At 42.4% G+C, this 16,142-nt stretch overlaps 1 protein-coding gene across 1 annotated transcript in view; it reads left to right on the forward strand.

Annotated features, from left to right (window-relative positions):
- The window catches only part of LOC111863131 (transcription factor SOX-21), a 102,565-nt gene that overhangs the window by 14,455 nt on the left and 71,968 nt on the right, over window positions 1-16,142 (forward strand). Inside the window, exon 2 of the mRNA XM_023849168.2 lies at window positions 5,869-6,152. Coding sequence (XP_023704936.1) covers window positions 5,882-6,152 — 271 coding nt within the window. The 5' untranslated portion in view covers window positions 5,869-5,881. The remainder of the gene's footprint in view (window positions 1-5,868; window positions 6,153-16,142) is intronic.

Consider the following 16,142-nt stretch of genomic DNA (forward strand, 5'->3'; position numbering starts at 1 on the left):
GTCCAATCCGTAGTCAGTCGCTATACCGACTGCACTATCCCGGCTCCTCACGTCCAGCCCGTAGCCAGTCGCTATACCGACTGCACTATCCCGGCTCCTCACGTCCAGCCTGTAGCCAGTCGCTATACCGACTGCACTATCCCGGCTCCTCACGTCCAGCCCGTAGCCAGTCGCTCTACTGACTGCGCTATCCCGGCTCCTCACGTCCAGCCCGTAGCCAGACGCTATAATGACTGCACTATCCCGGCTCCTCACGTCCAGCCCGTAGCCATTCGCTATACTGACTGCGCTATCCCGGCTCCTCACGTCCAGTCCGTAGCCAGTCACTGTGCTGACTGCGATATCCCGGCTCCTCACGTACAGTCCGTAGCCAGTCACTGTACTGACTGCGATATCCCGGCTCCTCACGTCCAGCCCGTACCCAGTCGCTATACTGACTGCGCTATCCCGGCTCCTCACGTCCAGCCCGTAGCCAGTCGCTATACTGACTGAGCTATCCCGGCTCCACAGTCTCATATTTCCTGTGAGATATACGGTGGGAGCATTTAGAACCTTCGCAATATTAGTGTAATTTTAAATGACTCCTGAAATGAGCCAGACATCTTCCCATTGTTGCTAAGTTTCTCTAAACACTGAGGCCTTAATTATGTGTTATTAACATTTTATCTGGAACACAGTCCTGTAAATACAATTAACATCCACTAGTGGAGATACAAAGCGTTAGGACTGATACTATACATGTCGAGGCGCAGACACCCATGTGTCAGACCTTATCTTGGGGACGTCACCACTTCACACCAACAATGCACATTATTCTGGAATTTTAACCTGTTCCCTCACACCTACGGCGATCTCATACAATGGAAGGCTTCAGTTTAAACTGACATCAGCACCTGTTCACAGAAGACTGCAATATTGGGCCTGCACAGGAACCTGAAGTTGAGCTGGTAATGTTTGTTGCTACTTCTGAAATGTGTCACCTTATATATTTGAAGAGAGCACCAGCGTTTCGGGGTAACCTACTACTTAATCTTCTGAGTAATAAGAGTGATTATTATCTTTTGCCCTGAAACTGAAAGTACAAGTTTCCTCCGAAAATTTTGTAGGATTTCAAATTATTTTATCTGAAGATGAAGGCAACATCTTCCGAAATGATATCAGCTGTCTACAGAATTACACGTCATTACATTCTAGATTACCATAATATCAATATTCACCATAATCTTATATGTTCATTATTATGCTAGTATGTCCACTCGACTCTATGGAACAAGGCACTCCTTGACAAGCTGACAGTTACTCAGCCTGTCATGGACTTCTTTTCCTGTTTGGAACCTGAAAGTTCAAGATCATGTCTACATAATCAGCGACGGGTTATTATCCTGAGCCGGATAAATTCATTTTAAACCCCAATGAACCAGTTCAATATTTCTTCCTTTGTCACTCGCATTTTGTGAGATTTCTACAAGACTCGGTGTATTTAACAATGGCTATTTATATGCAATACGTTTTATTTAAGGTGATTTTCTCTCAGAGTAATGCTCAACTCAGATAGGACCAAAAGCTTTAAACCCCAGCAACTTGGAAGTAAAAACGAATTAAAATGAACGAAACAGGTCATAGTATGTAAGATTTGAGGCTTTCACAGCGGTGACTATGAAGAAAGCAGTCTTCTGGAATTTGGCACCGTGTATATGTGGTGTTAACCGACGTTTCGGAGGAACGTATCGCCCCCATCTTCAGGGTAGAAGAAAAAGTATAAGAAATCTGCAAGCGACAACACCGTGAGAAACGGTAAAGCAGTCTGCTTTACCGTTTCTCATGGTGTTGTCGCTTGCAGATTTCTTATACTTTTTCTTCTACCCTGAAGATGGGGGCGATACGTTCCTCCGAAACGTCGGTTAACACCACATATACACGGTGCCAAATCCCAGAAGACTGCTTTCTTCATGTCGTAGTAGTTTTATAATTTCCGTTCGTCAAGTTTCGCGAAAATTTATAAAAGGAATCGAAGTAAAAAATTTAGACACTATCATATTCTCAAGAATATCTCCACTCTGCGGAGTTGTTAAGGGCTGACCTACCTCATTATCATCATCATCATCATCATCATCATCGTCGTCGTCGTCGTCGTCATTGCTAAAGCTTGCTACAAATATTGGCCTTGAAGAGAAGATTTTAGCAGGTTTCCTTGTCCAGGGTTGGGGAAATCAGGTTTCTCTTCTAACAATCTTTACATGCTGACCCACCCTGCGCACCCATTGTAGCGTCTGCTTTTCAACTACCCTTCTTCTTTCTGGTGCTGCGTCGTGGAAACATCCCCTCACCGCTTCCTACGGGGCGAATATCAATATGACCAGCCATTTCAGGTCCCCTTCACAGACCTCACAGTTCACAGCTGTACCTGCTGCGTCACTGTCCACCGCTCGCGCCTTCGTACGTACTTGGCAGAATATTCTTCCTCTCAAAGTATCTCATTCGAAAGCTTGTAGTCATGGTTACACTTATCTCAGGATGAGCCAAAGAGGGAACTTACGTGATGCGGTCCTGAACTGCCGGACGTCCATAAGCAGCTGAATTCCTAATTCAAAATGAAGTTCACGTTGCCCGCACGGCGAGTTACTTCTACTGACGCTGAAAAAGAGTGATGAATTCGAAAGGCTGCTGAAGGATATCAGGGCACGCGGTAGCGTAGTTAGATGAGACACTATGTTACAAGCCGGAAGGTCCACTCAGCCTCTAACAGAAATGAGTACCAGGAATCTTCCTGGGGGCAAAGAACGGCTGGTGCGTAAGGCTGACAACCTCACCGCCATCGGTGACCCAATTGTATAGAAAATATTGGACACTCCGTTTCACAAACCCATGAGCCTCCACTGCCTCTTACAGGATAACTTTAGTTTTTGCCATGAAGACGGGAGGAGATGGCCCTGATTTGGTTAGAGAAATTATATCAAGTTTATGTGGAATCACTTTCAGGCATAATTTTTAGCTTTCAAGGCTGTTATTGTTAAGATTGTGAGTTTCTGTGTTGTGGCACAATGAATCTCCAAGACTTCGGTATCCTCCCAACGAACCTGCGCGGTGTCAGAACCCAGAACATCACAATCATCCAGGGAAGTCTTCTGACCAAGACCTGAATCAATGCCCGCTAGAATAAGAAGCGAGGGCGTTGACCACTCGGCCGCAACGTTCAGAGCTGCAGACGCTTCTCAGAGCATCCTTAAATATGTGAAGTATGGGGTTGGGTTCATGGGCTCCTGCCGCGGGGGCCTGATGCTAGTACCAAACGGATAGAGAGAGAGAGATAGGGGTGGAGCCCACCCTCCACCTGTTTAACAAGGCTCCCCAGGGAACCAGACGTCCAGCATGACATCTAGGGGAGGGATGTGCAGTCGCCTGTATTCACCCCCCATGGCAGTGGCACTTGACCACAACCCCTCCTCGTCCAACTGACCCCAATTTTATCCACTTGCCCTTCTGCCTCATTTAGTTCTCAGTACTATAGGGGGAGGATCATATAAAAGGATTAACTGGGATATCCTATTCCAAAACTTACATTCTTAAAATCTTTGTATCTTATGTATGGATGCGAAGTTTTGTATCTCGCCCCAAGTTAACAGCATGGCATCAGAGTGGTAGCTCCCAAAGGAAGCCGTGATTTCAGTTTCAACTTCAGGCAGCTTTACCAAGGTAACAACTCGTCGGTAAGCATCAGTAGGAGACTGGGTAAACAGAAATGGCTGTCGCTATGGGAACGGAACGCACCCAGCCAGCTTGTGGTCCAGACGTTATACTGACTCCGATATCAGGGTTCTGAATTTCAACCTCATTTCTCTTGCCTAGGTAAAAATTAAAGTAAAGCTGTCCCTGTAAGAGGCCGTGAAGGCCCATAGGGTTGTGAGACGTTGAGGGTCCCACATTATCTAGACCAGGCATGTCAAACTCAACTTGTACAGAGGGCCACCTCAGCCCTATAAATAATAGCCCAGGGCCGCACTTCAAAATAGAAATATACATTAGATTTTGATACAAGGAAATTTAATTCTATTTATTATTTAGGAATAATTTCAATATAATTACCTAAAGTGGAACACTTGTATTTTGCCCACAAATCAAACATGTAACCTTCTATTTCACAACAGAAATAAGCGATTTCCTATTTTTCTTGAAAAACACGGCGCTCACTTTCAGCAGTTCTTTTTTTTGCTACTTGAATTTTTGAAAGCGATATTGCCCTTTAAAAGTTACTGTACATATACAAGGAAACTCGTAGTTGATAATTTAATGTTTAATTATAACCTTTATACGTTCATCGCAATGTAACATCAGCACCTGTCGCTGTGTGAAAATGACCTGAATGACAATGTACAAGAGACTACAGGTCTAGTAGGAAGGTGTATCTTGTCTCAGTGGTCATAAAAATGAAAGTTTGCTAGCAGCCCATTAGACAATGGCTGGGGGTGCAAGCTAGTTTTGAAGGTAGAAATCTCTTGCACTTATCTGTCAGTTGCCACCCTCCTTGCATTCTTACTACGCCTCCAAAAGGGATTCTTGGAAATACTTGGGGTGGTAAGGCTGTGCGGATTTTAGTGCATTAACCTTCTGAAATACAGTAGTTTGTCCTTCACGAACTTTACAAACCGTTAGGTGGGCAAACCCTTCTGCAATTCTCAGAATCACTTTTCCTGCAGCCTGATAATTTATGTCTGCGTGAGACTTATTGTCTTCTGGTCTGCTGGAAAATTGTCTTTACGAAAAATATTTCTACTAAAATTTTAATTTTGATTTTAATATCAATTAGCTCTAAAAGTTGTGGGGCCGTACTTTGTGGCTATGGGGGCCGCAAGTTTGACACGGCTGATCTAGGCAATCGGCTCACAGATGGCGGTGAAGTCAGCCTTACGCGCCGGCCTTCCTTTACACCCAGGAAGTTTTCCAGATTCCACCCCCAGGGCCATAGTGCCGCTGGAAGGACTAGATAAATTAAAAATAATCGAATGACTTTATCGGGATTCGAACCCAAAACCTTCCCGCTTATAGCATATTGCCTCAACCAACTACGCTACCGCATGCCCCACGCTTGTCTAGGTTCAGTTTTTAAACTGAAAGACAGAAACAGACGTAAAGCAATGAGTAGGCCCTCTGTTACCTTACATCCAGCAGAGGATGTCGTCTTAAAAAGGTGCAGATTTTCTTTCAAATCCACGTGAACACGAAATTTTATTATAAGTGTTTCAAGTTGTTTTTGTAGAAGAAATTTTGAAGTAATTTCCCTGAAGACGGAATAATCTGATTTCGCCGAAAATTGGGTGTCTAAGGACACTGCTGGCGCTATAACTGATGATTGTACTGTTCATAATGGGGAACAAACTTCACAAATGCGGGGTGATTAAGCAGTGTAGTCACCGCTTTCGGGCCACTTTTTATGAAAATCGGTTAACTAATAGGTAGATGCTTACACACGAACTCGTTAGCCTCCGTTTCCTTGTCCAGAATCATCAGACTTCAGTCCTCTTTCAGAAGCTAGTAGTTGCTCAGCCAGTCAAGAAATCTCCTTAAACCTGTTGGCACATTGTTGCTTCCAGAAGAACCCTCCCCCACTTTTGTCCTTATCTCGAGCCACATTAATGCAATAAACACCTTCCCTTACTTTTTAACATCAATTTTGTATGTTATCCTCCCATCTACGGTCTAGTTTTCCAATTGGCCTCTTCCCTTCAGCCTGCCCTGCCAGACTTCTGCATACAATCCCCATCTGTTCTATACGCCCTATATAAACTTTCTTACACAAGGGAAATGACCGCGAAGTGTAATTTTATTTAAACATAAACTGGAACTGCAATGTTGTCCTCTCTTCGTGCACAGGGCGGCCGGTGCCATGTGTGAAGGTGGATTCGCCCACAGCGGTGACGGCTTGAGTCGAATGGCCTCGCTAGGTGTCGGGGGCGGTCCTGTCCCCGTATCATCTGCCGCCGCCATGGCCGCTGCGGGGCTCGGGGGCGGTACTGGGCCTCCGGGTACCAAGAAAATGCAAGAAGATCACATTAAGAGGCCTATGAATGCCTTCATGGTCTGGTCGAGGCTACAGAGGCGGAAGATAGCGCAAGAGAATCCCAAGATGCACAACTCCGAGATCTCCAAGAGGTTAGGTGAGTCGCTCGCTCTATTTCTACCGATGTGTTTGCCGGCTCGTTTGTATCTGTGTAAGTATTCATAGGGCCATTCTGACCTGAAGTGGGAGAAAGGAAACGCGTCCTGTGAGGGTTTTAACCCTTAACACTTAACTCAGATTCTACTTCACAGAACACAAAGACCAACCAGTAAATGCTATTTAGAAAAATAGAAAAATATTTGTTTTTTTTTCTGGGAATTATAAGAAACCAATAAACAAGCTCTAAAACTTCTGTATTAAAACCGTCGCAAACAACTATATATCAATGTCAGTACCTAGTGTTTTTACATACACACAAAATATAGAATACTCCAATTTGTCCGTGGGAACACAACAAAATTACAAAAACCAGCGACTGACTCGATGATGTAAAATATCACTCGAAGAATTTTTATTCTTGTTTTATATAACTTTTGTTTAATATAGTCTAATTTATTGTATTTTTACGTCAAGTATTTTAATATAATTAATATTATTGTATCCAATTTTACTAGTACTGCAGTTCAGTGGTGTATATATGTTAGCCATGTATTTGCCTAATGATGGCTATTAATAGCTGAAACATGTAGCAGAGCCAAACTAGGCACTGACCTTGATATACTCGTGTTGTGACAGTTTTAATAAAGAAATTTTATATTGTAACATAACAGGATGCATGAAATGAAAAAAGAAAAAACAAGCTCTACGAGTACTGAGCTTTGAAGCAGAAGGTACATACTGTGGCCAGTTTGACCGTCGGTAAACACAATTTCCGAGGTTATGTAGTCAACACAGAAACCTCCGTTCCGGGTAGCAAGTCGCTAGGCACGTTTCGTAGCAACGGACAAAACACAAATAATAACAATAATACACAAATTGTTTGAGGTCGTGGTCTCTAGTCAGTTCGCCGCAACTTGTAGAATTAGTTCAGTTCAGCGAATTTATTTTCCCTTGTGGAGGCGGGGTCGAATACCTCCACCGTGACCCTGCGAGTCGTAGGAGGCGGCGAAAAGGGAAGTCGCGAATTCCAAGGGACTCAGACCCGAGAATGATTGCGCTGGCAAGGGCCAGCAGCGTATACAAACGACAGACCCGTCATCTCGCCAGAGAGGGCGCCCCACATCAACAAATCTGCAACTGTCTGATAGTAATGAAAGTGTGGTCGTAAGCCCTATTTTATTCCAAGACACAGTGGCCTACTGACCGTCGGTCATAACATCAGACTCGGACCCAGGCTCAGAGAGTTCATTCGGAAGTGAATCTTCGGTCGTCTTTCGTCACAGCGGAAGAGAAGTTGCTCGGTGTCCAGCGAGGAATGGAGCGAGTGTTACGCAACCATTGATAGTGAGACTGTTGCAGTTGACTGTAATTGGAAAGAAATGTCAATAAATCCAACCATCCAGTCCACAACCCCTTACATTCGTCATGCAAACCCCTTATACGGGACAATATAGTTAGCAATGGGGGTTTTAAGCGTTAAGATGTTGATAATACGTTCCGTTATTGTTTGCTTGTACTTTCTATACACAAAGCATTCAAACTTAAAAAGAAATAGTGAAATAAGGTAAATGCTCGTTTACACTTTGACGTAAATGAAATTATTAAATTTTGTATATATAGGTATTACCTGCAGTTATTTCATTTCCAAGTTGTGTGCTGGGGCCTAACGAGCATCAGCCAAATCTCGGTTCCGCTGTAACTTGTAACCTTCAAAACGTCATTCACAGCTTTGAAGAATATGCATAAGTTAAATAATAATACAGCTAGCTCAGTAGTTTCGTTTCAAAGAATGCGTGTAAATTAACCGCTGGCTCTGTCGGCATGTTTCAAAGAACGCTTTTGATTTGAATATTAAGACGGGGAGCTCAATCGGTATTTTTAAAATACTGCATTTGATTTAAGTATTAATATGGCTAGTTTAGCCGATCTAGCTACTGGATACTGACTGGGTAGCAGGGGAATTGGAATTCAATTCCCACCAGAGATATGAGATTTTTCTCTTTTCCATACTGTCCAGACTAACTTGTTTGTTCGCTGGGCCTCCTATTCAATAGATACCAGCATAATCTTCGGGGATATGAAAGCACGGGCGTGAGGCTGACCACTCACTCCTATCCAGCGACGAATTTTAGAATGTTGGAGCCGTGCCTCCGCTCTCCCATACGTCTTCATGGCGTGGTGCTTAAACAAGAGCAAAGCAGACTTTACCTTTAATCACTATTACGTTTATGTAGATTCTAAAGTGTTCTGAGTATGACGTTTATTTCTCTGGGAATTTCTGTAACAGGTTTGGAAATGCGTGCATGCCGTAAACATGCCTGCCTCTTCGCTCTGTTGCTGCTCCCAAACTTGATAATGCCAAATTTCTAGGCTGTTATCAACAATGTAAAACGGCGGAGAAAAAGTGCGGATAGAAGCAAGAATGGGCGGGAAAAATATTTGTATCACTTTTCTCGGGGCACTTAATTTTCATCTTTGATAAATAATTAGGAAGTTACGCTAGATATTCTGCGATTTTAACCAAAGTTCTCTAGAGAGTTACAGTTATTGAGAGCTACAAGTACTAATGTGGAACTACTTTTAACAAATGAACTGACCTCTCGGTTCTGGCCCACGGATCTTTTGAAATTGTTAGTTCCATCCCGTTCTGACATGGTGATCTCTGTACTGTTATACAGGGCGTTCCATTTTGCAAGCACATACTCAGAACCTGGTAAGCTTCCCGTTAATCTGCGTATAGATGGAAGAAATAAGTAGGCGTCACGACACCGCTGTCTAGAAAAGTCATACATACGCCTGTATTGTTCTGCCATGTTAACAGTATATAACTACACAATTTGTTTATTAAAACCGTCACAACACAACTATATCAAGGTCAGTGCCTAGTTTGGCTCTGCTACATGTTTCGGCTATTAAAAGCAAATTATTAGGCAAATACATGGCTAACATATATACACAACTGGACTGCAGTACTAGTAAAATTGGATACAATAATATTAATTATATTAAAATACTTGACGTAAAAATACAATAAATTAGACTATATTAAACAAAAGTTATATAAAACAAGAATAAAAATTCTTCGAGTGATATTTTACATCATCGAGTCAGTCGCTCGTTATTGTGATTTTGTTGTGTTCCCATGGACAAATTGGAGTATTCTATATTTTGTGTATGCCGGTCACGGTAGCCGAGCGGTCTAAGGCATGCACTGTCTTCGCTCGCTCGGAAGCCGAGATCGTGGGTTCGAATCCCACTCAGGGCATGGATGTTTGTGTGCGTTTTTCTGTGTTTGTCTACAGGTATAGGCCTTGCGACGAGCTGATCACTCGTCCAAGGAGTCCTACCGAATGTGTAAGATCTAGAAAAACCGAAGTGAACGTAGTTCATGGAGGTAGGCCTAGGCAGTGGGCTGTAGTGCCAAGGGAAAAAAAATATTTTGTGTATGTATAATAATCTGTTATTGGAGGCTCGTGATGTACATGTAGTAATATTAATTAAAATGATATGAAAGTAATAGTATTAAATTTTGTTATAATCAAGAGTTGATTTTTGTAATGAAGATATAGCGTATTATTTGCTTACTATTTAGTCTGTGCCTCATCTTACAAAGTTTTGTCCGTTCTATAGGGAATGCAACAAATTTAACAACAGGATGCATGATGTGAAAAAAAAAGAATACAACTCTAACGAAAATTTATGACAAGTATTAAAAAAGTATGTTACCTTGTATGGTTAAGACTTCAAATTTTAAGACTTAAAATTTTGTTATAATCAACTTGGTATTATAGAATTAAAATTTCCCCTTTCTTTGACACAAAGTAGCACTGAAAACTTGGCACGTCTGTACAGATATTTGGCCCCTCGCTAATAACGGTTTGCGGAAGCATTTCTACACATTTTCAATACTTCGCATAATTAAAGCCTGTTGACTCATCATACAGGCTAACATCGCTGGCATATTTACTAAACCGTTGCTGCAACACCTCTTTCACTTTGCTTTATATTCTTCTCCGGCTGTGTGAACCTTTACAGAACAACAACGCTTAATCTCAGTGTTATCTCTGTTAATCTCTACATCTAAACCTAGTCATATTACAGCATTTACTAATGAAGTTAATCTCTCAACTCCCTAAGTACACTGTAAATAATGGGCCTATTAATATAGATACGTGTAAAAAAATAATACAAAGTTAGACTATGCATTCCCACTACACGTACCTACATACATACATATACACAGGTGGCCGCGCCATAGCTCAAGCGGTTAGTCGCTGGCTTCCCACCGCGGAGGCCCGGGTTCGATCCCGGGTCTGGGCAAGTGGGATTTATGGTGGACAAAGTGGTGCCGGTTTTCTCCGAGTACTTCGGTTTCCCCTACCAATCTTTGTTTCACCAAATTCTGCATCATCATAATCACCCGGGGCAGGCTACAATAGGCCAATCAGTGGCTGCCGTGCCGAGTGGACCCAGTTGGACTCCATCCCCCACTACATACACACAGTCTTAACACAATTTTACTACCCAGCAAAAGATGTGTCGCGAAATAATATATTGTATTTTAGTGTTCTGACGCTTGGGAAAATTTCAGGAACACTGAAACACGTCGTGCAATTGATTTGTAACATCTGAAGGCCAGACTAGATTCTCAACCAAGATTTATATTTGGTGTTAAGGTAATTTTTCACTTGTTGGTGGAACGGCCAGAAGGAAAGAACCCATTAGGAAGACCAATACGTAGGTGGGAGGATAATATTAAAATGGATCTTAGAGAGATATGGACTTGAATGTTCTGGTCCAGGATTGGGACCAGTGAAGGGTTCTTGTGAACACGGCAATGCACCTACGGGTTCCATAAAATGCTGTGAAGTCCTTGAATAGATGCACAACTGGCGGCTTCTTAAGAAGGGCTCAGACCCATGAAGTAAGTCGGATGTGTGTAATCCAGTTAGATCGGTACACGTAAATCTGCCTATTCAGCCTTCAGCTCTCCTTTGCTGTTAATTTGCAGGATATAAGATTGGTTGTTCCAAGTCTAACCAAGCAAAAAATACCACAATATAACGCCGTCTTGGATAAACACGGATGAAATTTTACCGGACTGCATGGCGTCAGCTCCTACAAGAACTTCTTAGTCAGCGTCTCGACAACCTCACGTCCAATAAATGTTTTGTAATTCCCACAATTAACGCAGAGAGAAGAGTGTCCATAATTTTAATTTCGTATTTTTCGGCCCAAAGACCAATATTTAAGATTCAGTCAGCAAGTTAACGCTGAAAATGTATGAAAGTATAGCCAGATATTTGTCAGTTTATACAAGCTATAACAGCCAATATATGTTTTCTAAGAAAAGAGACATATACAGTAAGGGGAGCATTCCTATTACATTATAATGAAGTCATCCATATATAGGCTAATGGCTCCTTACTGTAGCAAGCTGCTGTATTATGTATACGTATGCCAGTTCCCCTGTACCAACATTGTACAGTTGAATTCTAAGAAGGCAGGGGGAAAAAAGTTGAAGATTTTCATGGAAAATGGAACCAAGCTATACGGTTAACAAAGCCCTCTTTCTTGTAGTTGGTTGCTGAGCAACAGCAAGATGAACAAATGGCAGAATAAAACCAATCACAATCCCCGCCCCTCACCGTTTCCTACTTACTCTTGTTATCTTTGTTACCTCTTTTCTTGAGAAATGTTAATACAGAGGAGGAACGCAACGAATGGAAAATGAAGGATTCAGGGATGAGGTGGGGGTGGGGGAAGTGACGTAGTGGAAGGGGGATATTTTCCACTATGCCAGTCATTCGCCCCTTGTCTTGCAGCTGTAACACAGTAAGAGAACTGAGATATGTTTTCTACGATTACACAATGAAAATCAGAGGCAACACAATTTCAATTTGGTACAGACGTGGAGAGAAGAAGACGAAGAGCATGAGGAAAAGACAAGAGCGACAAGCTCCCTCTCTCTCTACCTTCTGCTCAACACTGCAGATCACTATGAGAGTTAAAAGGAACAATTGTATGTTCTTGTCACCCGTTCCAATGGCGTCTTGAAGGAGAAGTAACTATACTGCCACTGTGCGGAACACTATAGGCATTCAAGCAGGCGAAGAGAATTCGCTATGGTTCCTATTGTTGCAATTCGAAGAGACTCTATGCCTTCTATATTCCCTTTACAGTGCTACCAAATCCCTCCCGCCTCTCTCTTGTCTAACATGTCTATACGTCTATCTCTATCTTTTATCTACCATAGAATTGAATGGAATCTTGTATTTTCACCGCCTACCGCTTGCAACAATGGCGCTGGTAGGAACCTTCCTTCGTAATTAATTCTTATCTTGCTTCCACAGACGAGAACAAAACCACCTGAAGTAACACGTGTATAAGAAGGGGCGCTACTGCATTACAGGCGTCATTTGGACTGATTTGGCGCGATTTCTCGTATGGCTGTGAGACTCGATTGAATGTGTCTGCTGATATTAAAACACGTCGCTATTTTCGGGCTCAATTCCCGCTTTGGCGAACTTTCGTCTGTTTCATCTGTCCACTCTTTCAATTAACGTACTTTCAAACAGATTTTCACGAAATGTGGTATAAGAGAATAGCTGCAAATTGTAAAGTTTAAATTTCGGATTTACTGGGCCAGTTATTTCTGTGAGTTCAATGGCGCATCTAAGGTCGCTATTATAGAGATTATTAGACTAAGCCGGTAACGTTTCTGCCTTGTGGCCGGTTCGAACTTCGGGCGGGACATGGGCTATTCTGAAGGACATGTTTAGTGGTTTCCTTCATCTTTCCCAGGCGAATGCCAGGAAAGCAACTGAGTAGGTCACGACCGCTTCCTTCTACGTTTTCTCTAATTCATTATCACCCAATAATTCGATCCCATATGCATATGTTTGGGTTACTAAAAGCGTTGTTAAATCAACTGCCAATAAATTGAAACTTTTTTTTGGGGGGGGGGGAAAGGGGAGCATAAGAGGAAAATTTAAATTTAGGATTTGTTGACCAGCTAGCTGTGCCACTTCAATGAGGAACATGATCGCGAGTCGGTAATTCGATGATAAATACAAGCAGGAGTACTCTGTGTCTAGTGGCCAGAGTTCCTGGCTAAAGATCCAGAGGTCCCGGCTTCGATTTCCGACGCTATCAGATATTCTGAGAAGTAGTGGGCCTGAAACGCTGTCCAATCAGTCTCGTGAGAATAAATGATGAGCTATTTCAAGGAAATAGCGCTCCGGTCTAGAAATCCTAGATTAACGGCCGTGGGGATCCGTTGCGCTGAACACGGGACACCATTTATCCACTAAAGTTGGCACTAACTTCGCCGACAAGTTGCGGTCGCTCGGTCGGTATAATTCGCTTGCGGACTACAGACCACGGAGTTTGTTTCTTAGTACAGAGTGATCTAATTATTAGCAAAAAATTTTAATTGTGAACAAAACACTACCCGGTGTGCAGTCTGTGCGTCAGAGAGAGCGAGAGCCTGTAGACTTTATACCATGTGCAACTAACTACAGTAACTGAGTCCATGGATCTGAGCCCTTCGTAAGGAGCTTAACAAGGAGTCCTCTGTCGTAAGGAGTTAGATTTTCGTAATGCGAATAGATTCAGTATCCAATACATTGGCGGACTTCTGTGTTATCTGTGTTAAAACCTTTATGTTCTACGGAAATGCCAGAGAGAATTGTTTATTTTGTTTTTATTGTAAAGAGGATAAGCTTTGAGGGTCTCACGGCAGTAGTTTTTTAAAGATCTGTCGTCTGGAACATAACACAATGCAGTTCGTTGAAAGTCAGCAGACCTTTCGGAGGAATATGTCGCCTCCATCCTCAGGGTCGAAGAATTAGCCAAGTAAGAAACCAACGTGAAGCAGGTGACAAAGCAGGATTGAAGCGACATATTCCTCTGAAACGTCGGTTGATTTCAACGGATTACACACAGTTACATGCCAGCAGATCCAACTCTTCGAATTCGAGTGCAGAATGTCTTCGGAATTAAATTCCCAAAATCAGAATCGTGAAAGTGACTGATTGATTAATTTTTTAGTAATATTTTTTGAAATTGATGTTGGATGTTTCTTAGTGACTACTCGAGTATGAAGTGTTACTCGAGAAGGTAAAAAGGAGAAGAGCCTGAGACCACAGGAAGACTGCCGTGCTACACGACGTATAGGAACAAATAAAAGAGCGTACAGCTTGTATTTTCTTCTTTAAAAATTACTATAATTGAAGTGTTTATAATCGACATAACTTCCACAGAGTTTCATTCACTAATGATGGTCCAGAAGTTTCGTTTAATTAGATTCCAATAATGACCTCTAATTTAGACTAAAAAGGTATATATCTCTTAATTTTACAGACTTCTTACCTATGTAATTATTTCAGATAATTGAATAAAAACAAAACTAATTATATAAGGTAATTTAGTACAAAAATATATAGAGTGGGCCCTTGATACAAAGAGGGTGTCGGAGGACTGCTTCAACATCCACAATAAAGCGAAGCTGATATTTATCTAATTTCTGGAATACCCGTTCTTTTGTATATACACTGTTAAGCCGTGATTATTTAAGTACCTAGCGTATTTCAGACTGTGATTGTTAGGAAAAAGAGGTGTTCCTTAAATTCCGAAGTTTGAACAAAATAATTCCAAGATTAGAGATTAGGCCGCGCCGTAGCGCAGGCGGCTATTTGCCGGATTCCCACCCCAGTGGCTCGGGTTCAATACCGCGTCAGATCACGTGGGATATACACGTATGGGGGACAAAGTGGCACTGGAGTAGGTTTCATTCGAGTACTTCGGTTTCCCCTGCAAATTCTCATTCCACACACACTGCTCCACATTCATCATCTCTCATCCGGGGCTGGTACAGTAGGCCAAATGGTCTACGTTCTAAGTATATTTAGTCTCAACCCACCCCAAGAACTAACATTAGAGAAATTAAAATCATAAGGGCCTTTTCATAGTGGACTATGGACTTCAACCCCTGTACCTCCACGCCACATTAAGAGATTTTAAAATACTCGCCTTTCTTATATCTAAGACATTTCATAGAAAAGTTTGCAACATAGAACATGTAATCATATTGGGTAACTTGAATTATGAAGGGCAGGCCTCCTCGGCCCTTGCACCGCGACCTGCAGTGGTCTATTGTGCTTTACTGGGTAACTTGATCACAGTCGCGGGATATTAGAATGAGTGACATAAGGACTGCCTGCCCCACTTTACTTTGAATCATAATCCCCAATATTGCATTTTATGGTTAAAAGTAGTAGCAAATTGTTTATTGCACCCACTTTTCTTAGACAAGATCACACACAGCTCCAGTACCTTAACCCTGAAAGTACAGTTTACTTTCTTGGGGTGGGGTGAGACAGGCCACTTGGCACTAACTAGCATACTGTACCAGCCTCCGGATGGAGTATGGAGCGTTCAGTAGAACAGGAATTGGCAGGGGAAATCAAACTACTCGTAGGCAACCTGCCTCAGTGCCACTTTGTCCATAACAAATTTCACATGATTTGACTTGGGCTCGAACCTGGGTCTCCTAGGTGGGAAATCGGCGACTAATCATCTGATCTATGGCACAGTCTAAGCACAGTGGTAACTATATATGCCACTTGCTTAACATTTTCATTTTGACCTATGTTTTTCATAGGTTCCCAGAGTAAAGCGTTTAGTGCCCTAAACTGTACTAACCGATTTATGGAGGCGGCCCTAAAAGACCTGTAACATGCACCGACTGTTGCTTCCGGTCCGGAAAAATGGAAAGATGAGCGCTTCCCACTTTCAGTGCTGCATCATGGTACGAGTGTATGTGAGGACTCGCGGTAGCTTGGTTGGTTGAGGCACTATGCTACAAGCCGGAAGATCGAGCGTTCAATTTCCGATTAAATCATTGGGATTTTCAGTTGAACTAGTCCTTCCGGCCGCAATATGGCCCTGGGGTCAGATTAGCCTCTAACAGAAATGAGTACCAAGG

Source organism: Cryptotermes secundus, unplaced genomic scaffold (assembly GCF_002891405.2).
Source record: "Cryptotermes secundus unplaced genomic scaffold, Csec_1.0 scaffold6, whole genome shotgun sequence".
NCBI lineage: Eukaryota > Metazoa > Arthropoda > Insecta > Blattodea > Kalotermitidae > Cryptotermes > Cryptotermes secundus.